This window comes from Pristis pectinata, chromosome 8 (assembly GCF_009764475.1).
Source record: "Pristis pectinata isolate sPriPec2 chromosome 8, sPriPec2.1.pri, whole genome shotgun sequence".
Taxonomy (NCBI): Eukaryota; Metazoa; Chordata; class Chondrichthyes; order Rhinopristiformes; family Pristidae; genus Pristis; species Pristis pectinata.
This window is the reverse complement of record NC_067412.1, coordinates 56,073,415-56,095,264: the sequence shown is the minus strand read 5'-3', so window position 1 is coordinate 56,095,264 and position 21,850 is coordinate 56,073,415. Positions and strand designations below refer to the sequence as shown.

At 39.5% G+C, this 21,850-nt stretch overlaps 1 protein-coding gene across 1 annotated transcript in view; it reads right to left on the bottom strand.

Annotated features, from left to right (window-relative positions):
* The window catches only part of LOC127573137 (fibronectin type-III domain-containing protein 3A-like), a 144,314-nt gene that overhangs the window by 68,395 nt on the left and 54,069 nt on the right, over window positions 1–21,850 (bottom strand). The window contains exons 3-6 of the mRNA XM_052021068.1: window positions 14,100–14,175; window positions 12,491–12,567; window positions 6,648–6,882; window positions 1,781–2,062 (exon numbers count right to left, since the gene is read on the bottom strand). Coding sequence (XP_051877028.1) covers window positions 1,781–2,062; window positions 6,648–6,882; window positions 12,491–12,567; window positions 14,100–14,175 — 670 coding nt within the window. The remainder of the gene's footprint in view (window positions 1–1,780; window positions 2,063–6,647; window positions 6,883–12,490; window positions 12,568–14,099; window positions 14,176–21,850) is intronic.

Below are 21,850 nucleotides of genomic sequence, written 5' to 3'. Positions count from 1 at the left end.
TAACAAGGCCGACACAGAGCAATTGGAAATGGACAATAAATCTATATTCCGTGAACAAATAAAAAATGAACCTTTCATCCAAGTGGGAAATATTTTTAAGAAATTACATGTTACAGCACCAAGGGATTTGCTCTGTGAGGTGCATAGACCAGACCCAAAAGACTGAGATGGTCTCCTTCTACATTGTAAAGAAATATGATAAGATCAGTAGTCCCTATTTGATAGTGGATTACATAATATTATAACTAATTTAATTTTATAACTTTAAAGACAGGGAAACTAGGCAGAATAATGAAAGTAGAAGCATTTTTTTTTGTTAGGTCGCTACCTGGTGTCACAAGTTTATTCATCAAGTCGCTGACCTGTATTAGACCAGGCATGTCCAGCTTTTATCTTGCAAGGGATAGAAGCATAGTTTCTGCAACTGGCCTTAAATGGGTTTCTCATATTTCAGTATGGGCAGAGGAACATGGAAAAAATCAGATTAGGCTGTATTTGTTAAAATAGCCTCTTAAGGTTCAGTAAAACTTTATGTGGGTTACAAAGCAGTATATGACCCAAACTGGCATCTAAAAAAAAATAAGAATTGTAGGCTTGTTTGCGTCAGATAGCATAAGATCAAGGAGATTAAAATACTAATATTAGACAAAAGTCAAATAAGGACCATCAAGTTCTGTCAAATTGCAAATTTGACTTCAATTTCAACTTTGCATAAAATTTATGTATATTTTAATTTTTAAAGCAGTGCATGGTTTTTGAAAAGCTTTAAATTTAATTTCCCACCCTAATACAAAAATACCTAACTCTCCCATAGTCACTAGATCAAAATTGTGTGTTTATCTTTGCTGCAAGGACTTTGGAAAACTGCTCCCCACCATGTCTCCCTGGAAATAACAATGGACAATAAATACTTGCCTTCTCACAAGGCCTCAACCCTTACATTGACATTTTTACACTCCTATTTTCTTAGCTTTGATTCCAATGCAATTTAGTTATCCCATCTCATCCAAGGAAAATTTTGTGGATCCCAGGATTCAAACTACTGATGGGAATCACTGTTGAGTAGTCCAAAAGCTATCTTTTTTTCCTCTGGAAGATTTTATTTTTGACATCAGATTACTGGAGAATGCAACCCATTGCTAATTTGAATGAGTGAAGTCAAAATATATTTCCTTTTTGACAAACTATTCATACTGTGATCCTACAAGGGACTTCTTGTGATGTAAAAATAAGATATTGCCTCCTCTCATGCACATTGCAAGAGCTAAACATTTTCAATGATCCTGAAGAAATGATACACAGGGAAGCTTGGATATTTGCATCAGTAAGCAAAATGGAATCTTAAAGTAGGTAGTTCAGCAATTCAAAAATGTCCTTTACTATTATCAGAAACTAAATAGGATTCTGCCTCTGTGTTTTTACATACCAATTCATCCTATTGAATCATATTTGCTAAGTGATTAAAATATCAAATTAAACTGCACTTTATTTGCCACTAATTTGACACCATAAGTTTGTCATTGAAATGAATCATGATTTTTAAAAAAAGTTTTTAATTGCTAAATTTTAAGATAATTTCTAAATACCACTTTCAAACAGTTTATTTGCAAACTAGTGTACTTGAACTTTCAGAGATCCCACTGAACAGTAAATATCCTTTGCCATAAAGGTAAGACTCCAACTGAATCTACTTCATTCAGATAGATTGAAAAAAAGTCAAAATTTTGTCACTTGCTTGCACATTTCCAGTGTAATCAAGGAACTGATTACAAATTCTTACCTCCACCCTCTGAATTGACTTGTGGGCTGCTTGCTTTTCCAGACTTTGGTTCTGTTGCAATTTCTGTGACACCATACGTAGGTTCTCCCTTTCCATATCCATTTTGTATGTCTGTGGATGAACTTGAATGATTTTTATGTGGAGATGATGGGGGGCTGTTAGATTTATCTTTCTGCCCTCCTATTTGTCTATCCTTAAGTCTTTTTTGCAAACGTTCATGTGCCTTAGCAGTCCTTTCATCTCTGTGGTTGAAATTTGACCTTCCATGTGCCGTGCAGGATTCTACAAGAAAGTAAGGTGCAGAAAATAATCAATGGGATGAAACAAATTAATAGTTGGTGACACTACATTGTATTACGTGCCTAAGCTGCAACCCCGTCACTACTTTTATTTTGTTTAATTTTATTTTCATCCCCATCTTCTCAAACCCTATTTGTTTTTGATAGTAGGAAAGTTACAATGATAAGTGCTGCCAAACTTGAGCCTTGAAAAGCCAATTTCACTCAAATGACATTAGATTCCATTTAAAAGGCTGGTTGAGAATTAACACAAAGTTTTATTTTGGATCTATCATCGTGTAGCATTTAATGAAAAACATTTAATTATTTTGTATGCCATCACATCTTCAACCCTCATGCTGCTTTGAATAGTATGAATTGTAATCATTACAATTTATCTCTTAGTATATTGTTCAGTACTATTTATTTTAACCCAAGTGAGCCGTGATTACACTTCCTCTATGAAATACATCCTAAAGTATTTAGGAAAGTTGCTATGGGAATTCAAGTGCAGACCTTAAGCAGACTTCTTGTGAGACTTGCAAAGTACATCCTAAGAATTACAGACCATAGATAAACCAGGATATCTAGTGGAAAATGAGCTACTCTTGCTGTGAGATTTGAAAGGCATGTGGAAGATAAAGCAAACACCCAAGGAATGTTTAAGTTCAGATTTGATCCCTTTCCTCGGCTAAGTTAAAATGAGGACGTAGAATGTCAATATAACAAAATTACCAGAAACACAAAATAAAAAACCTTAACATAATTTCCTTTTGAGGGTTATTAATGGTTGAATTGCACTGAACTCACTGACCTCCATGAATGAGTCTGCATCTATCATCTGGGAATGAACAGGTCTATATAAAATAATGTCAGCTTCTTCAGTAGGCCACAGAAGACAAAAGATGACAAAAATAAGATGGATACACTAGTTACTTTTTATTGCATAGAAAATGCAAAGTAGAAAACAGACATTGGGCCCAATAATCTTGAAATGAAGCTTGTATTCCATTCCACCTAATTCACCTTCTGCCTTTCGGCAAGTCCTTTTTTTTGCCTTTTTTTCTCCCCCAAGTACTCATCAGGTTTCCTTTTGTATTTAAACTACTTACCTCAATCACTTTCTAGGATAGCAGATTCCATATTTTAACCATCCTCAGTACAGAAATTTATTGTCATTTTTCTATTTGATTCATAACTGCCTTGTATTCATGGCTCCAATGTAGACACTCTTCCATAGTGGAAAATTTATGAATGTTTTTGTCAACGGGGAAATAAAACCATTTACACATCTCTATCAACAGACCTCACCCAAGTCTTCTTTCCCAAAGCAAGAAGTACAAACCTATTCAACCTTCCTTAATAGTGACGATTTCTGTTCTTGTACCACCCTTCTAATTATTTTGGCACTTTTTATTTAAACATGCCACTTTGAAAAGTCATTCATGCACGGCGTTCATGCCATCTGGAAAAGAGCTATTCAGTCTCAGTGACGTTCACATTTTACATTTTGCGTGATGCATTTTGAGAAGTCAAATAGGGGTAGAACATGTACAGTAAATAGTAAGGAGTTAAGGACCACACTTGGAGTATTGTGTGCAGCTCCGGTCACCACACTGTAGAAAGGATGTGGCTGCATTGGAGAGGGTGCAGAGAAGATTCACCAGGATATTGCCTAGATTGAAGAACTTTAGTCATGGAAAAAGATTGGATAGGCTGGGCTTGTTTTCCCTGGAGCAAAGGAGGCTAAGGGGTGACTTGATGTAGGTTCATAAAATTATAAGAAACATAGATAGGGTAGATAGAATCTTTTCCCCCCATGATAGTAGTATCAAAAACTATTTGAGGAGAAAGTTTTTTTTTTACACAGAAAGTGATTGATATTTGGAGCTCACTGCCAGATGAGGTGGTGGAGTCAGACATAATCACTACATTTAAGAGACATTTAGACAAGCACTTACGTAGGCAAGACACAGAAGGATACAGACCTAATGTGGGCAAATGGGATTGGTGTGGATGGGCAAAATGGTTGGTATGGACCTGGTGGACCGAAGGATCTGTTTCTGTGCTGTACAACTTTATGATTCTATGACATTTTTCATATCTTGGTCCATAGCTTTTTAGACTACAGCACATCAAATGTTCAACCACTTACCTTGCAAGTGTGATGAACTTTCTGCCATTATTGCCCTTTCAGACAGTGAACTCCAAACTGCTACCATCCTTTGAAAATAATTTCCTCCACTATCCTCTTCCACATTTCTTTCCATAAATTATTTTATTCCAATGACCCTTACTGACTGGTATAACCTTTCCTAATAAACCACCTTGTCCACTCAATTTTATAAACTTGGATTAAATCTTCTGAAGAAACAATTCTTTCTCCAACAATTGCAGACCTGTTCATTGACAAGAAAACTAAATCATCTCTGCTCTGATGGTATTCTCATAAATTTCCTCTCTACTGCTCTTACATTCTTCCTATAAACAGAAATGAATGCTGCAGTCTAACTTTTGACCTAATGAGGGTTTTATACTGTAGTGTCAATGACATCCCTGCTCTAATTCTGCCTTGGCTTTTTTTTTCATTTATTTACTTGTAACATCACAACCTCCCTGTTCCAAGGAGATTGAAAAGCTGGGTTTTTCTATCCACATAACTGAAGTCCCCCTTTCCTGGAATCATTTTAATAAAGCTCTTCTGCAAATTTTAAACCCTTCCTATCTTTCCTAAAGTGCACCACCCAGAACTGGATACAATTCGTCAGTTGTGGCTGCACCAGTGCCTTATTGTGACTTCCTTGCCCTTGTCCAGTATATTACAATTAAATAACCCAGGATCAAGTCTGTTTATGAACAACTTTCTCAACCACTTTCAATGAATTGTGCACATATCCCAAGATCTTTCGGTTCTGTCCTCCTTTTAGAATTGTGTCCTGTTTTATATTGCCAATTCTCATTCTTCCTACCAAAACCCAACATTTTGCATTTCTCAGCATTAAATTTTATCTGCCGTCTATCCATCCACAAGTTTTTGAAGACTGTAATTGCTCCTTAAGTTTGCTACACCTCCAGGTTTTCCGTCATCTGTAAATTTCAAAATTTTTCCCAGTACACCCAAGATTAATTCATTAATATATATTAAGAAAAGCAGTGGTCCCAATACAGAGACTTGGAAGAACTGCACCGTACACTTCCATCTGATCAAAAAAAGACAAGCTTTCATTACTTCTGCTGTTTTTCCTATTGCTTAGCTAATTTTCTACCAATGCCTCATTTATTCCAAGGCCTTCGACCTTTATGACGTCCATTAAATTGCATTTTATCAAATATTCTTAGTAATCCATATGTATATTATATATATTAACCACATTTACCTCATCAACATTTACCTCATCTAAAGACATTTGGACAGGTTCATGGATAGAAAAGGTTTAGAGGCATACGGCCCAAACGCAGGCATATGGGACTAGCTCAGATAGACACTTTGGTCAGCATGGACGAGTTGGGCTGAAAAACCTGTTTCAGTGCTGTATAACTGTAAGACTCTACAACCCTATTTGATACTGCATCAAAAAACATAATCAAGTAAGTTCAACACAATTTTCCTCCACAAGTTCATGCTGGCTTTCTCTGATCAATTTACACTTGTCCAAGTGACTCATAGTTCCAGCCTTATCATTGTTTCTGTAATTCTCCCCGCCACCAGGATTAAACTGATGGTCTATATTGCTTTTCTATCAGCTGATTTGATTACTCCTGGTTTGTTTTTCTGTGTGTATCTCTCTTCTGGAAACATCCTAATTACAGCCGACTTCTGAGTAAATCGGCCACAACAATTATTAGCTTTACAGATTACCCACATAGAGCTGGTGAATTGTTAACTATCAATGACTTGCAAAAAGTAGTGTGTTAAATTTCAGATTCATAACACTACTACACTATTAGTGCACCTATATCCTGCTGCTTTCTTTGACAACCTTCCTCATTATCCACAGCTCCACTGATTTTTGTTTCATCTGCAAATTTACTAATTAGAATACTTACATTTTCATCCAAAGTTATTTGTATATATTACAAATAACAAAGGTCCCAGCACTGATCCTTGTGGAATACCACTGGTCACAGACCTCCGGTCAGAAATGCACCCTTCCATCACTACCCTTTGTCTTCTATGACCAAGCCAATTTTGTATCCAATTTATCAACTCACTGTGGATCCCATGTGAATTACTCTTCTGGACTAGCCTACTGTAAAGGACTTTTTCAAATGCTTCACTGAATTCCATGTAGACAACTTACCAGTCTTAATCATATTTAATGTCCATACGATGTAGGAGCAGAATTAGGTCATTTGGCCCATTGACTCTGCTCCACCATTCAATCACGGCTGACTGCTTTTCTCTCAACCCCATTCTCCCACCTTCTGCCTGTAACCCTAACCCCCCACCACCCCCGTCCCAAAATCAAGTAAGCACTATATTTCTGCTTAACAAAGAAAAGTTATTTGGATTTTCCCACTTTTGTACTTCACAGATACGAACTTTAACAGGAAATTTGTAATTGTAACATCTTAGTGTGTGCACCTACCTTGATCTGCAAAAACATGGGATGGTGGACTATGCTGAGGAATGAACTGTGGAGGGATATCCCCCGTTCCTGTTACTGGTGCATAAACTTGAGGATGGGGTATCAAAGCAGGGTGATGGTGCATGTACTGCGGCACGTGAGATAGAGAGGTATGCATATTGGGATGGTTACTGGGGTGGAATTCTGCTGAGTGTGGCAACACAACAACCCTTCGAACACCGTTTTCTTCTATTACCTGGAAAACATAAATTGTTTTGTCTTTTTAAAAGTAAACCAAAACTATAATCCACTTTTGCTATTTGGGATGTATTTGTAAAGTTAGTAAAATATTAACCTAACTTTAACAAAAACTTTGCGGTTTAAAGGTAATATAAATAAAATTCTCCGAGTTGCCTTATTCCACCTTTCTCTTTGACCTGTCTCTCTATTCATTTCATACCATAATTCCGTATGTTTTAAGACGGCGATTGACAAGGATTAAACTGATCCTCAGGTGGAAGTGCGAAATTGAGGGATGGCTAATTACAACAGTATTAGGCAGGAAAGTAAATTGGAAGCAGCCGTTTGAGGGTAAATCTACATCTGACATTAGGGAGTCTGCTAAAGACCAGCTGATCAGAGTTCAGGATGTTCCCATGAGGACAAAAGATAAGGATGGCAAGATCTGGGAACCTTGGATGACGGGATATTGTAAATTCAGTCAAAAAGAGAAAGAAGGCATATGTAAGGTTTAGGGAGCAGAAATTGGACAAAGTCCTTGGAGAATATAAAGGAAGCAGGAGAGCACAAACAAGGAATCAGGAGAAGCTGAAATGGGCTACGAAGCATCTTTGGCAAGTAGGATTAAGGAGAATCCAAAGGCAATTTATATTGGGGATAGTTGGGGAAAGGGCAGGTCTACTCAAGGATGAGGGTAGGCCAGTAGATGTTGTCTACACTGACTTCAGTAGAACATCTGAAAAGATCCCTTACGGTAGGCTGGTCTAGAAGATTAAGTCACATGGGATCCACGATAAGTTTATAAGTTGGATACAAAATTGGCTTGGTCACAGAAGACAAAGGGTAGTAATGGAAGGGTGCATTTCTAACCTCCACTTCTAACTGGAGGTCTGTGACCAGTGGTATTCTGCAAGGATCAGTGCTGGGACCTTTGTTATTTGTAATATGTACAAATAACTTTGGATGAAAATGTAAGTATTCTAATTAGTAAGTTTGCAGATGACACAAAAATCAGTGGAGCTGTGGATAATGAGGAAGGTTGTCGAAGGAAGCAGCAGGATATAGACCAGTTGGAAATGTGAATGGAGAAATGGCGGATGGAGTTTAATGCGGAAAAGTGTGAGATGTTGCATTTGGGAAGTCAAATGCAAGAGGAAAGTATACAGTAAATGGCAGGATGTTTAGGAGCATTGGTATACAGAGGGATCTTGGGGTGCACCTCTATAGCTCCCTGAAAGTAGCAACACAAGTAGATAGCATGGTTAAAGAGGCGTATGGCATGCTTGCCTTCATCGATCAAGGCATTAAGTATAAAAGTTGGTAAGTCATGTTGCAGCTGTACAAAAGTTTGGTTTGGAGTATTGTGTGCAGTTCTGGTTATTACACTACAGGAAGGCTGTGGAGGTTTTGGAGAGGGTACAGAAGAGGTACGCTACAATGTTGCCTGGACTTGGAGTGTATTCACTATGGGGAGAGGTTGGGCAACCTTGGATTGTTTTCTCTGGAGCATCAGTGACTGGAGGGTTGAGGGTGGAAGTATCAAATACTAGAGGGCAAAGGATTAAGTTGAGGGGAGGAAAGTTTAAAGGAGATGTGTGAGGCAAGTTTTTTTTCTACACAGAGTGCTAGGTGTCTGGAACATGTTGCCAAACGAGGTGGTAGAAGCAGATATGATAGCAATGCTTAAGAGACACTTAGATACATGTACAGGCAGGGAATCGAGGGATATGGACCATCTTTAGCCACAGTTGAGGTACTGGAATACTGGAGTGTAGATAGAAAGAGGAAGGGTCAATATTCAGATGGCACAGAAGTTGATTGACAAAATAAACAAAAACAGATAATAAGATTTGTTGATGCAGGTTAGGAACTGGAATGCACTCACGATAGGAATGGTGCAGACAGATTTAATCGTGGTCTTCAAAAGGAAACTGGATGAGTACTCGAAAGGAAAGAAAATTGTTGGGCTATGGGAAGAGGGCAAGGATTTGGTACCAGTTGGATTTCTCTTGCTTGGCCTTGATAGTTTCACCCTGTGCTGCATGCTTTGTGACCTTGTGACCATGCATTATGTTTACTGTTACTGTTTTTCCTATATTGCATTATTTCAAAGTTGTTCAGCTGATTAAATTTCTTAGGATGTCTTGAAGCACCATAGAAATATTTTATTTATTAAAAGTATTTCATTTAAACTCTGACACAGGCTGCCACTTCTGACTAGTGATCTGGTACAAAGATGTAAATGAGACAGCACTACGGTCCCAGTTTATTTCTTCTTATTGTGTATTAAGATTAAAATCCAAAGTGAGTTTTACATAGATCTGATGGGTTTGTTACAGGTTTACCCTCACGATAAATGAGGGAGGTGGAATTGAAAAGTTTAAACTATTTCCCCAGCCACAAACAGTGCACAGAAACTAGAAGTACTCATACAGTATACTCTGGGCAGGCTATGTATATAAAAATATACAAGGATCCATGTGAGGTAACATCTGAAGCTCTGCAAGTTTTAGATATGGTAACTGGGCAGCACTTGTTGACTTTCTGGTTGTGTTTCCTAAGTAAACAAACATTACTACATAGTAAAGTGAACTTTAGCACTGCAACTCCTCACTTCAAAAGAAAGTAAAAGATCCATCATTAATAAAATGAAATCCATAAACTGATGTTGTTACTACCCAAACTTCCTTTACAATCAGGGAAAACTACCTATGGCTGGAACAGTAGGGGTCTCGTTTTCACATGAGGACACCTTTCATCACGTGGACCATCAGCAGTGACAGCAATGTACACTTGCCCAATCTGTAACCTTGTGGCCCTGCACATGTCTACCTCTAGCATTACTATCAAGCCAGGGGATAAACCCTGGTTTAATGAGGAGTGCAGAAAGGCATGCTGGGACCAATTAAGGATGGACATTAACTGCTGGTCTTGCCAGCAACAACCACCCAGATCCCAAACATGAACATTAAAAAAAATGCAGCACCGATATCATCTATTTATTCTGCTCCAGATTGCAACTATTACTCAGAGGCCTATGAACGTTCCATCAATGTTTTGTACCCCATTCTACTTCTTAGCTCCACTCAAACTGTTGCTGATTTGTTCATATGGTCTGCTGAGCCAAGATCATTTCTGACTAATTTCATCCCTGATTAACTGTGCTACCTTACCTCCTTTTCCTTTTGCCAATCCCTTCTGAACATAGTTAAATTCCAATAATCTGGCAATTTTGGGACATTGATGGTGCCAGACTAGCAGATTTACACATCTTTATTTCACTTCATTTACATGTTACACAAGAATGTTTGTGAATCCAGTGAGTTCAAAAGGAGCAGGAAATATACAAGACCTCTGGACTCTGGCCATAAACCTATCTATGTTCCTGACCCCTACTGTTCCAGATCCCACAGTCCAGACCCCAGCCCCAGCTGCAATCTGGAACCCCAATTCTGGCCACACACTCTGCTTGCACTTTGGACCTGCAGCTCATATTCCAGACTAATGAGTGAGCCAGATGCTGGACCATCAGGAATTCCTTACAATCAAATGCTGGATTATTGGAATTTTACTGTATTGAATACCATGGACTATTTACATGCTGGTTTTGGTTACCCAAGGGCAATTAGATTAAGAAACAGAAGCAGGAGTTGGCCAAGATTAGGCCATTCGGTTCCTCAAGGCTGCCCCACCATACAATGTGATCAATGCTGATCTGCCCCAGGCCTCATCTCCACTTCTGTGCCAGTTCCCCACAGCCATCAATTCCACAATATTTCAAAAATTTATCTACTTCCTCTTTAAATACTGCCAGGAATCTACTGTCCACAACCCTTCAGGGTAGAAAGTTCCAGTGATTCACAACTCTCTGTGAGAAGTAGTTCCTGTACACCTCAGTTTTAAATTACCATCCCCTAATCATCCAACCATGTTCCTCATCTGGGTTTCTTCCTCTAGTGGAAACATTTCAACTACTAACCTGTCATGACCTCTAGGATCTTATATGTTTTCTTAAGATCACCACTTATTCTTCTAAACTACAAAGAATATAAATCTAATTCCTTTAGCTGCTTAAGATAGGACAACTATCTCATCGCAGGAAAAAGCCTACTGAATCTCTTTTGGACTGCCTCGATGCCAGTTTACCTTTTTTTAAAATGACGTGACTAAAACTGTGCACAGTACTCAAGGAGTGGCCTCACCAATACCCTTCGCTACTATTACAATACTTCTCTATTGGCACTTGGAGAATTGTGTGCAGTTCTGGTTACCATACTATAGGAAGGATGTGATTAAGTGAAAGAGGGTTCAGAAAAGATTCACAAGGAAATTGCCTGGACTGGTGGGCTTGAGTTATAAGGAGAAACTGGACAGGCTGGGACTGCTTTCCCTGGAGTGAAGGAGGCTGTGGAACATTGATAAGGAGGATGGTCAAAGTCTTCTTCCTCAGAGTAGAGGAGTCTGAAACTAGAGGGCATAGGTTTATGGTGAGAGGGGAAAGATTTAGAGAGGAACTGAGGGGCAAGTTTTTCCAGAGCATGGTGGATATATAGAACTAGCTGCCTGAGAAAGTGGTAGAGGTGGGTACATTTACAATGTTTAAAAGGCATTTGGGCAGTTCATTGGTAGGAAAGGTTTCGAGGGATATGGGCCAAACACAGGCAAATGGGACTAGCTCAGGAAAGCATCTTGTTTGGCAGGGACAATTTGGGCTGAAGGGCCGGATTCTGTGCTATAGTACTCTATGACTCTTAAAGCATTTATAAAGAAGGGCCTTTGCACTCTCTTAAGAACATCTGCACTATTACATTAATTCACTATATTGTATCCAATAGGAGCCTAAATTTAAAGGGGCAATGTAACAGTGGTGATGATTACGTTATAAGTACTTTCCACTTCAAATGTTCCATTCTACTTTAATACACTTTCATCTTCTTATTGAGAAATTTTAGCTGGTGAAATATAGAAATTACACATTGCTGGAAAAACATAGACAATAGTGCTCTAAGCTGCTAGTCTTTGGTTCTTATGAAATGCCGCTGTCCTGATGATGATAACCCCATTTCTCTCTCCACGGACGCTGCATGATCTGCTTACTATTTCTAAAATTTTCAGTTCTAAAATCAGATATCCAATGTCTGCTGTATATTGGTTTTATGATGTGCTCTAAATAGAAGTTTCCATTGAATACATCCACGATTCACAATTATTTTTAATATACTTGTTCTAATTATGTTTTAATGATGCCTAATATCAAGTTAGATCTTTCATGCTGTTATCTAAGCTTTCCAAAGGAATACTTGCTCTGCCCATGTTAAACATGGACTCCTGAATCACATTAATGTTTAACTTCCTAACTGAAAATGCTTATTCCATTAGTTGTCTTTGTAGTGTTCACATTTTATATTTTGAAATGAGCATAATTATGTTCCTCAGAGTCATGCATATCTAATTATGACTAGCATGTTCAAGTGCTCAAGTAAAAGCCACTGAACCTTGCCAAATTGGTTAAAAAAGTTTATACATTCATTTTTATTACTTAATTTGTATTTGGGACAAAGAGAAAAAGAACTCAAATTGGTAGTTGCCACTGGAAATCTTGTAGTGTTAGAAATGCACAGTACCTGTGAAACATAACCAGGGGGCACATAAATTGGAGGCATGGAGCCATTTGGTGACATCATGGGAACATGAGCAGGACCTAAAAAAATAAATATTAAACAGTAACATTTGTGAAAACAAACCAACATACAGCAAAGCAAACCCTCTGCATACTGCACTTAATAGAAATCCTTTTCCTGATTTTTTTTCTGGTATTTCCCATCTCTGAATACATAATTGTTGATTAATTGCATTAGCCTAACCTATAATGCATCTACATGTCGCCAGGGACAGTTTCAACAATTCACTAACTTGGTTCAAAGCTGAGTGGTTAATTACTCAAGCTATCATATGACACAATGTAGAAAGAGCAAATAGAAATTAGCAAATTAAAAGCATGTCAACCACTAGCATGTTTGTAATTGTTCAGTCATTTTGGTTGTCCTTTCTCATCTTGTTTCACCTGCAGGTCCCTAGATCAGCAGGAATAATGATTACTCTTTTGATTTCCTTAGATCTTTGAACTCTATGTCTGCAAAATATCCTGCAACCACCATGGGACACTGCTTAGATCTGCAGGGTCTAAAGAACTTTAAGGGAATGATTCTTCTCCAGCAACTTACGCAGAAATAATGCACAATCACTTCGATTGTGCACCCTTGAGCAAACAATAGAAGATGAAAAATAACTGCTTTAACTGGTAAGATATCCAATTCCAGTTTTATGCCTTCTCATTCTCTCCCATCAACAAAACACAGATTGAATTATGTCAGAATACAAGTTAAAATCTTCACCTGACTCAAGGGCAGCTTCTGTCCCACTATCATCAGACTCTTGAATGGACCTCTCATATGCTAAAAGGTAAACTGTTAATCTCCCAGTTTATCTCGTCGTGGCCCTTGCACTTTATTAGTCTACATGCACTAAATTTTCTCTGTAACTACAACAATATGTTCTCCATTCTGTTTGCTTTTTACTGCCCTGATGTACTTATGTATGACATGATCTGTCTGGATGGCAGGCAAAGCAAACGCTTTTCACTGTATCTCGGTACATGTCATAATAATAAACCAATACCAATACCAGTGAAATTCAAACTACAAAAATACATTTTCACTGAGAGAAGTTTTACTTTCAGAATAATAATTGTAAGTATCATCCCTTATCTGTACGACACTCCAGATTCACTTTAATTATATTTTCACTGTGTCAGGCATGAAACTCAACACCCACTGTTCAAGAGGACAATTTTTTTTTCAAGAGGGTTAACATATTAACCATTAGAGGAGGGATGGAGATTTTTTTTCGTTTAAGGGATTTCAGCTTTGCAAGCTGAGTGAGGGAGTGGTGAGCTGCCTTCTTGAATCGCTGCAGTTCGTAAGGTGAGGGTATACCCACAATGCTGTTAGACCAAATTTATCAGCATCTGCTACGATGGGATTTGAACCCAGGTCCCCAGGATTTTGCCCTGAGTATCTAGCAGTGATAATACTACCACACCATCACTTCCCCTGACCAAAAGCAATTTTTATTTGAAAAGAAAATGTAATCATATTCTCATTATTATTGTATACAGATGCTTCATATAACAAACAGTACTTGTTTGCTTTTGGAAAGTCATTATATCTTTACCTGGAATACACTGAATGTGACCATCTTCTGTTCTGATTGTGAATGTCTCCCCTGGATTAACTTGGACTAATATAACCTGAAAATGCAGGTTGAAATAGGGCAAAGAATGAATGCAGTATTTAAAAAAAATATAAATGACTGCAAAATCTCATCTTTGAACCTTTAAAGCACACACATTTATCACTGGTAACACAAACATAAGGTTTAAGGTTCTATTCAATCACAAAATAAAAGCCACTATTCAAGATGACAGTTTCATTAATATTACATTTGTACAGTGCACCAGCACAAAACTCATGGTCTACTGGGAAGCAGTAATCCCTGCACTCCCATATATTTCTGAGACCTGGATTACCTATAGCAGGCACCTCAAAGCACTGTAAAAATATCACCAGCACTGCCTTAACAAAATTCACTAGAAGAATATGCAAATCAGTTACACTGGGCAAGTGACATTGTTTCCCAACACCAGATTCCTGAAACAGACACACCGTTCCAAGTTTATTCATGGAAGAAGATTACCAAGTAGAGACAGGAAAAGATTCAAGAATGTGCTCAGTGCCTCCTTGAAATACAATGTCTCCACTGACTCCTAGAAATCTCTGAACTGCGACCACTTAAAGTGGAGAAGGAGCGTTCGGGATGGTATTGAGAACCTTGAATCCATGCGTCAGAAGCGCACAAAAACCCTGTGTAAACAACAGAAGAAATGCACCATGTCACAAACTATCCACCTACCCACCCCCTCAACCACCTCCTGTCCCTCATGTAGAAAAGTCTGCATTTCCCATTTTAGTCTCATTAGCCTTCTAAGAACCCACAAAACAAGTCACCATAGATTCTGAGGGACTACCCAAGAAAAAGGTATGTGATATTTAAAGTGGATTTTTTTTACTTTCATTAATATGTTTTGCTTAATTTACATAAGTATAATCTTGCTTTAACTGAAGATATGTTTTATGAATAATTTTAATTTTAAAATATTATTTCTCAATGACTTTTAACTGTTTCTACATCATCTCTGATCATCAGGGAAATTTAGAAATAGTAGAAGAGGCTATCACAATGTGTACCAAAAGGCCATCGGGGCAGTCCACCGACAAGGCCTTAGTTTTACTACCTGCAACCTTGTTACTACTTGTGGCCTGCTTCACAGAACATACAGCAGTACAGCGCAGAAACAGGCCCTCCGGCCCATGACGTCGGTGCCAACTATGATGCCAAATGAAACTAATCCCTCTTGCCTGTACGTGATCCATATCGATCCATTCCCTTCATGTTCCAGCGTCTGTCTAAATGCCTCTGCTCCCACCACCATCCCTGGCAGAGTGTTCCAGGGATCTACCACTTACTATGTAAAAAAAAAACTTGCCCCACACATCTCCCTTAAACTTTCACCCCTCACCTTAAAGCTATGTCCTGAAGTATTTGACATTTCTACCCTGGGAAAGAGACTCTGACTATCTAACCAATCTATGCCTCTTGTAATCTCATATACTTCTACTGGGTCTCTCCTCAACCTCCGACGCTCTAGAGAACCCAGAGCGATCCAGCCAAATATTTGGCACTTCATTGTCTACAGTGTGCAAGATGCCGTATATGTTAAAAACTATGTAGGGGGCTTAGAGAGCATCTGTGGTCTACTTGGCTGATTATCTAATTGGGTGGAACGCCATGATGTTGGGCGACATGTACAGTTCACGGGGTTGAATATTTACCAGTGGGGCAAAAATAACATTTCCAAGTATGTATCCACATTTGGTTTCAGTGAGAATTACTTTATTAACATTTAATTTGAGTAATTTTCCAGAATGTCACAGGATTTACTAGATGCAGAATATAGCATACATGATGAACTTTAGTTATATATTTTGTGTGCTGCAGACAATTTTCTGATACGTCAAAGATTCATTTTCATAGAACATCTTCATCAAGTGCAACACAACTGTGGCGGAGGTAATTATACTTAACTGAGTTTCCAGGATAACGAGAATTTTTGGGGATGAGACAAATGCAGGGAATAAGAGATTTAAAAGTGAGTGAAAATACACAACCATTTTAAGGGAGGAACAAATAAAGAATATTTTTGATTGACAGAAAAGAGGAGGAATATTTTCTTTATCCTTAAGATTCCTTTTACTTCTCCAATTCATACACCTTCTGCAGTCAAGAGGAATGGTAAAAGTGTCACCTCAAATTAGTTTACAACATTAATTCTACATTTATTTTTCAACCACAGAAGATACGATATAGAAACATAGGCAATATCAACCAAATGAAGATAAAATGAAACAAACAATTTAATAAACTTTGAAACAGATAGGGAAAGACCAAGTTTCTGTCCCCACATGCTTCCCAAACATGAAATTAATAATTATACAAGGAAAATTTTTGTACCAATTTGAAAATGCAGGAACAGCAGAATTAAAATAAAACAGCACTTTCCTCTAAACTCAAGGATAATTATATGAAGCATTTGGTATTTGTTGCCAGAAGTTACACTTTGTTCTGACTGGATGTTCTTTTTGTTATATAAACAAACATTTTACTGAATGTCATGTAATTCATGGTAGCTTGCTGTGACATTAAGTGTGAAACTCTGTATTTAACAATGTCCTAAACAGGATAAACATCCTTCTAGCAGTGCTGCAATGCTCTAGAGTCCTATTTAGTACACACTTTGAAAGGGCCCATTACCAAAAGCAAGAGACTAAAAAAATATACTCAATACAATATTATTTCAAGCAAATTTATTTAATTCAAAAGTACTATGTTAGACATTTATTGAATTAAGTACACTGAATTAGCTGTTAAATATAAATGGCCATATACGCTAGTGATTCAAAACTAAAAACTTCAACCAAGGTAGAATCAGGGCAAATAGATCACTGGATGTGGTAGGGTGGGAAATTACTGGATTTAGATGAAAGCTATGTGGAGGAAAAGAATCACTCACACAAGGCTGTATCCAGGTCAAACAAGGAAGTACTTTATTACCTGTGGCAGGGAGAAGAAAGGCCCATTCAGCTCAAGGGTGTAGCCCACGCGCTCTTCCAGATTAAAAAAAACATGCCATTTTTATACACATTTTGGAAAAAAGGTACAGCATTCCAACAATGCATACAGATTCAGTTACTTAGTAACTAATCTGAAGCAAGAGGGTGCAAAATCAGCCATATCTGACACCATTCCCTGTATGATCATCGTGTGCCTTGGAGAACCCTGCTTACTATTTACAGCTCTCCAGAGGCCACTTGTGTCCAGCAGGCCTGTTTTTCCAAGCAATCTTTCTTCTGGTAACAGTGTGTGTTCAGCTGACCCATCATCACTCCCTGCATTTTTGCTGAAAGTATTTTGCTTCTGACAGGAACCAACTGTCTCAGGAGAATAAGAACAGAAAATGCTACAAATACTTAAAAACTGCAGATGCTGGAATCTGGAGCAACAAACAATCTGCTGGAGGAGCTCGACTGGGGCTGCAATAGTGGCTTGGATGGTGTGTTCAGGAAAAATTTCTCATGCAATATGTAGATAGCTCTACTAGTGAAGGGGCGAAGCTTGTCCTCCTTTTGGGAATTAAGGCAGGACAAGTGACGAAAGTATTAGTGGGGGAAGCATTTTGGGACCAGTGACCATGATTCTATCAGTTTTAAAACAGTTATGGAAAAGGATAGGACTAGTCCAAAAGTTAAAGTTATGAATAGGGGCAAGGCTAATTTTGATGGTATTAGACAGGACCTTTCAAAAGTTGATTGGGGGAGGTTGTTTGCAGGTGAAAGGGACATCTGGTAAATGGGAGGCTTTTAAAAGTGAGATAGTGAGAGTTCAGAGTCAGCATGTTCCAGTTAGAATGAAGGGCAAGGCTGGCAGGATTAGGGAACCCTGGATGTAAGAGATATTGAGGCTCTGGTCAAGAAAAATGAGGCCTATGCCAGGTATAGGCAGCTGGGATCAAGTGAATCCCTTGAGGAGTATAGGGGATGTAGGGGTACATGAAAGCGAAATCAGGAGGGAGAAAAAAGGGGACATGAGATAGCTTTGACAGATAAGGTAAAGGAAAATCCAAAGTGATTCTACAGGTATATTAAGAACAAAAAGATATAACTAGGGAGAGAACAGGGACCTTAAAAATCAATGAGGTCATCTATGTGTAGAGCCACAGGAGATGGGCAAGATCCTAAACAGATATTTCTCATTTGCATTTACCATGGAGAAAGATATAAATGCTAGCAAACTAGGGAAGTTAATGGTGATATCTTAAAGAGAGTGACATTACAGAAAAGGAGGTGCTGGAGGCACATATAGGTGGATAAATCCCAGGGGCCTGTTCAAGTGCATCTTCGGACACTGTGGGAAGCTAGGACGAAATTGCGGGGACCCTAGCAGAGATATTGTATCATTGTTAGCCATGGGCAAGGTGCCAGAAGACTGGAAGGTGGCTAATGTTGTGCCTTTATTTAAGAAAGGCTACAAGGAAAAGCCAGGGAACTACAGACCAGTGAGTCTAATGTCAGTGGTGGGTAAGTTATTGGAGGGGATTCTGAGACACAGGGATCTACCAGCATTTGGAAAGACAAGGAGTGATTAGGGATAGTCAGCATGGTTTTTTAGTGTCTCGTAATTTGACTGAGAAGATAAATGAGGGGAGCTTGATAGATGTTGTCTACATGGACTTTAGCAAGGCTTTTGACTAGGTACCGCATGATAGGCATCATGTGGGATCCAGGGCTAGTTAGCCAAATGGATACAAAATTGGCTTGAAGGTTGGAGATAGAGGATGGTGGCCGAGGACTGGAAGCCTGTGACCAGTGGCGTGCCATAGGGATCGGTGCAGGGTTGGTGAAGAGAATGCAGGTGGCATGGTTAGTAAGGTTGCGGATGATACTAAAATTGATGGTGTAGTGGACAGTGAAGAAGCTTATCTAAGATTACAATGGGATCTTGATCAACTGGGCCAGTGGGCCAAGGAGTCCTACAACAACATATCTCCCAAATTGCTCCTCACCGTTGCATCATCTGGGTGATCCAGGCATCGTATTTGCAATGAACTGATTTTATCTACTTTGATTTCAGTAAGGACCAGGTGTTAACTTGGGAAACCAGCAAAGCTGCCAATTCCTGTGAGTGTAGGCAGTCATTGGTATTGATATTGGAATTGGCTTATTATTGTCACTTGTACAGAGGTACAGTGAAAAACTTGTCTTGCATACTGATTGTACAGGTCAATTCATTACACAGTGCAGTTACATTGAGTTAATACAGAGTGCATTGAGGTTGTACAGGTAAAACAATAGCAGTACAGAGTAAAGTGTCACAGCTACAGAGAAAGTGCAGTGCAGGTAGACAATAAAGTGCAAGGTCACAAAATAGATCGTGAGGTCAGAGTTCATCTCATCGTATAAGGGAACTGTTCAGTAGTCTTATTACAGTGGGATAGAAGCTGTCCTTGAGCCTGGTGGTATGTGCCCTCAGTCTCCTGTATCTTTTGCCTGATGGGAGAGGAGAGAAGAGAGAATGACCCAAGTGGGTGGGTGGAGTCCTTGATTATTCTGGCTGCTTCACCGAGGCAGCGAGAAGTATAGACAGAGTCCATGGAGGGGAGGCTGGTTTCTGTGACACACTGGGCTGTTTCCACAACTCTCTACAGTTTGGGGGACAGTGACCACCGCTCCCTAACCTTTAGCATTGTCATGGACAAGGATAGGAGCAGAGAGGACAGAAAGATATTTAATTGAGGAAGGGCAAATTATGAGGCCGTAAGGCTAGAACTTGCGAGAGTAAATTGCGATGACATTTTTGAAGGGAAAGTACTATGGGGATGGGTTCATTGTTCAGGGATCTCTTACAGGATGTTAGGGATAAATTTGTCTCAGTGAGGCAGAGAAAGAATGGCAGGGTGAAGGAACCATGGGGGACAAGAGAGGTGGAATAACTAGTTAGGAGGAAGAAGGCAGCATACATAAGGTATAGGCAGCAAGAATCAGATAGGGCTCATGAGGATTATAGGGTAGCAAGGAAGAAACTTAAGAAGGGGCTGAGGAGAGCAAGAAAAGGACATGAAAAGGCCTTGGTGAGTGGGGTTAAGGAAAATCCCAAGGCTTTATTCACTTATGTGAAGAGCAGAAGGATGACGAGTAAAGGTAGGACCGATAAGAGACAAAGGTGGGAAGATGTGCCTGGAAGCTGTGGAAGTGAGTGAGGTTCTCAATGAATACTTCTCTTCAGTATTCACCAAGGAGAGGGGCCTTGATGACGCTGAGGACAGTGTTGGTAAGGTTAATGTTCTAGAGCATGTAGATATCAAGAGAGAGGATGTGTTGGAGCTGTCAGAAAATATTAGGACAGGTAAGTCCCCAGGGCCTGACAGAATATTCCCCAGGCTGCTCCGTGAGGTGAGGGAGGAGATTGCTGAACCGTTGGCTAGGATCTTTGAGTCCTCGTTGTCCACGGGAATGGTACCGGAGGATTGGAGGGTGGCAAATGTTGTCCCCTTATTCAAAAAAGGTATTAGGGATAGTCCAGGGAATTATAGACCAGTGAGCCTTACGTCTGTGTTGGGCAAGCTGTTGGAAAGGATTCTTAGAGATAGGATCTATGAGCATTTAGAGAATCATGGACTGATTAGGGACAGCCAGCATGGATTTGTGAAGGGAAGATCATGTCTCACAAGCCTGATAGGATTCTTTGAGGAGGTGACCAGGCAGATTTACAAGGGTAGTGCAGTAGATGTGGTCTACATGGATCTTAGTAAGGCGTTTGACAAGGTTCCACATGGTAGGCTTCTTCAGAAGGTCAAAGGACATGGGCTCCAGGGAGGCTTGGCCGTGTGGATTCAAAATTGGATTGCCTGTAGAAAGCAAAGGGTTGTGGTGGAGGGAGTACATTCAGATTGGAGGGCTGTGACTAGCGGTGTCCCACAAGGATCGGTTCTGGGACATCTACTGTTCGTAATATTTATTAATGACTTGGATGAGGGGGTGAAAGGGTGGGTTAGCAAGTTTGCAGATGACACAAAGGTCAGTGTTGTTGTGGATAGTGTGGAGGACTGTTGAAGATTGCAAAGGGATATTGATAGGATGCAGAGCTGGGCTGAGAAGTGGCAGATGGAGTTCAATCCGGAACCACTGTCTGAGTAATGCTCAATACAAGAGGGCAAGGCTTTAAAGTAATGGGTGGGAAGTTCAAAGGAGATATCAGAGGGAGGTTTTTTACTCAGACAGTGGTTGGGGCATGGAATGCACTGCCTGGGGTAGTGGTGGAGGCAGGCACACTGGTCAAATTCAAGAGATTGTTAGATAAGCATATGGAGGAATTTAAAATAGGGGGGATATGTGGGAGGAAGGGGTTAGATAGTCTTAGGCATGGTTTAAAGGTTGGCACGACATGGTGGGCTGAAGGGCCTGTATTGTGCTGTACTGTTCTGTGGTTCTGTGGAATGGCAGATGGAGTTTAATTCAGATAAATGTGAGGTGTTGCAATTTGGTAACCAGGGCAGGACTTGCACAGTAAATGGTAGGGCCTGGGGAGTGTTGTAGAACAGAGAGACCTCGGGGTGCAGGTACATAGTTCCTTGAAAGTGTAGACACAGTTTGAGAGGGTGGTGAAGAAGGCCTTTGTCACACTTGTCTTCATCGGTCAGGATGTTGAGTACAGGAGTTGGGATGTCATGTTACATCTGCACAAGACATTGGTAAGGCCACATTTTGAGTACTGTGTACAGTTCTGATCATTCTGCTATAAGTAGTATGTCA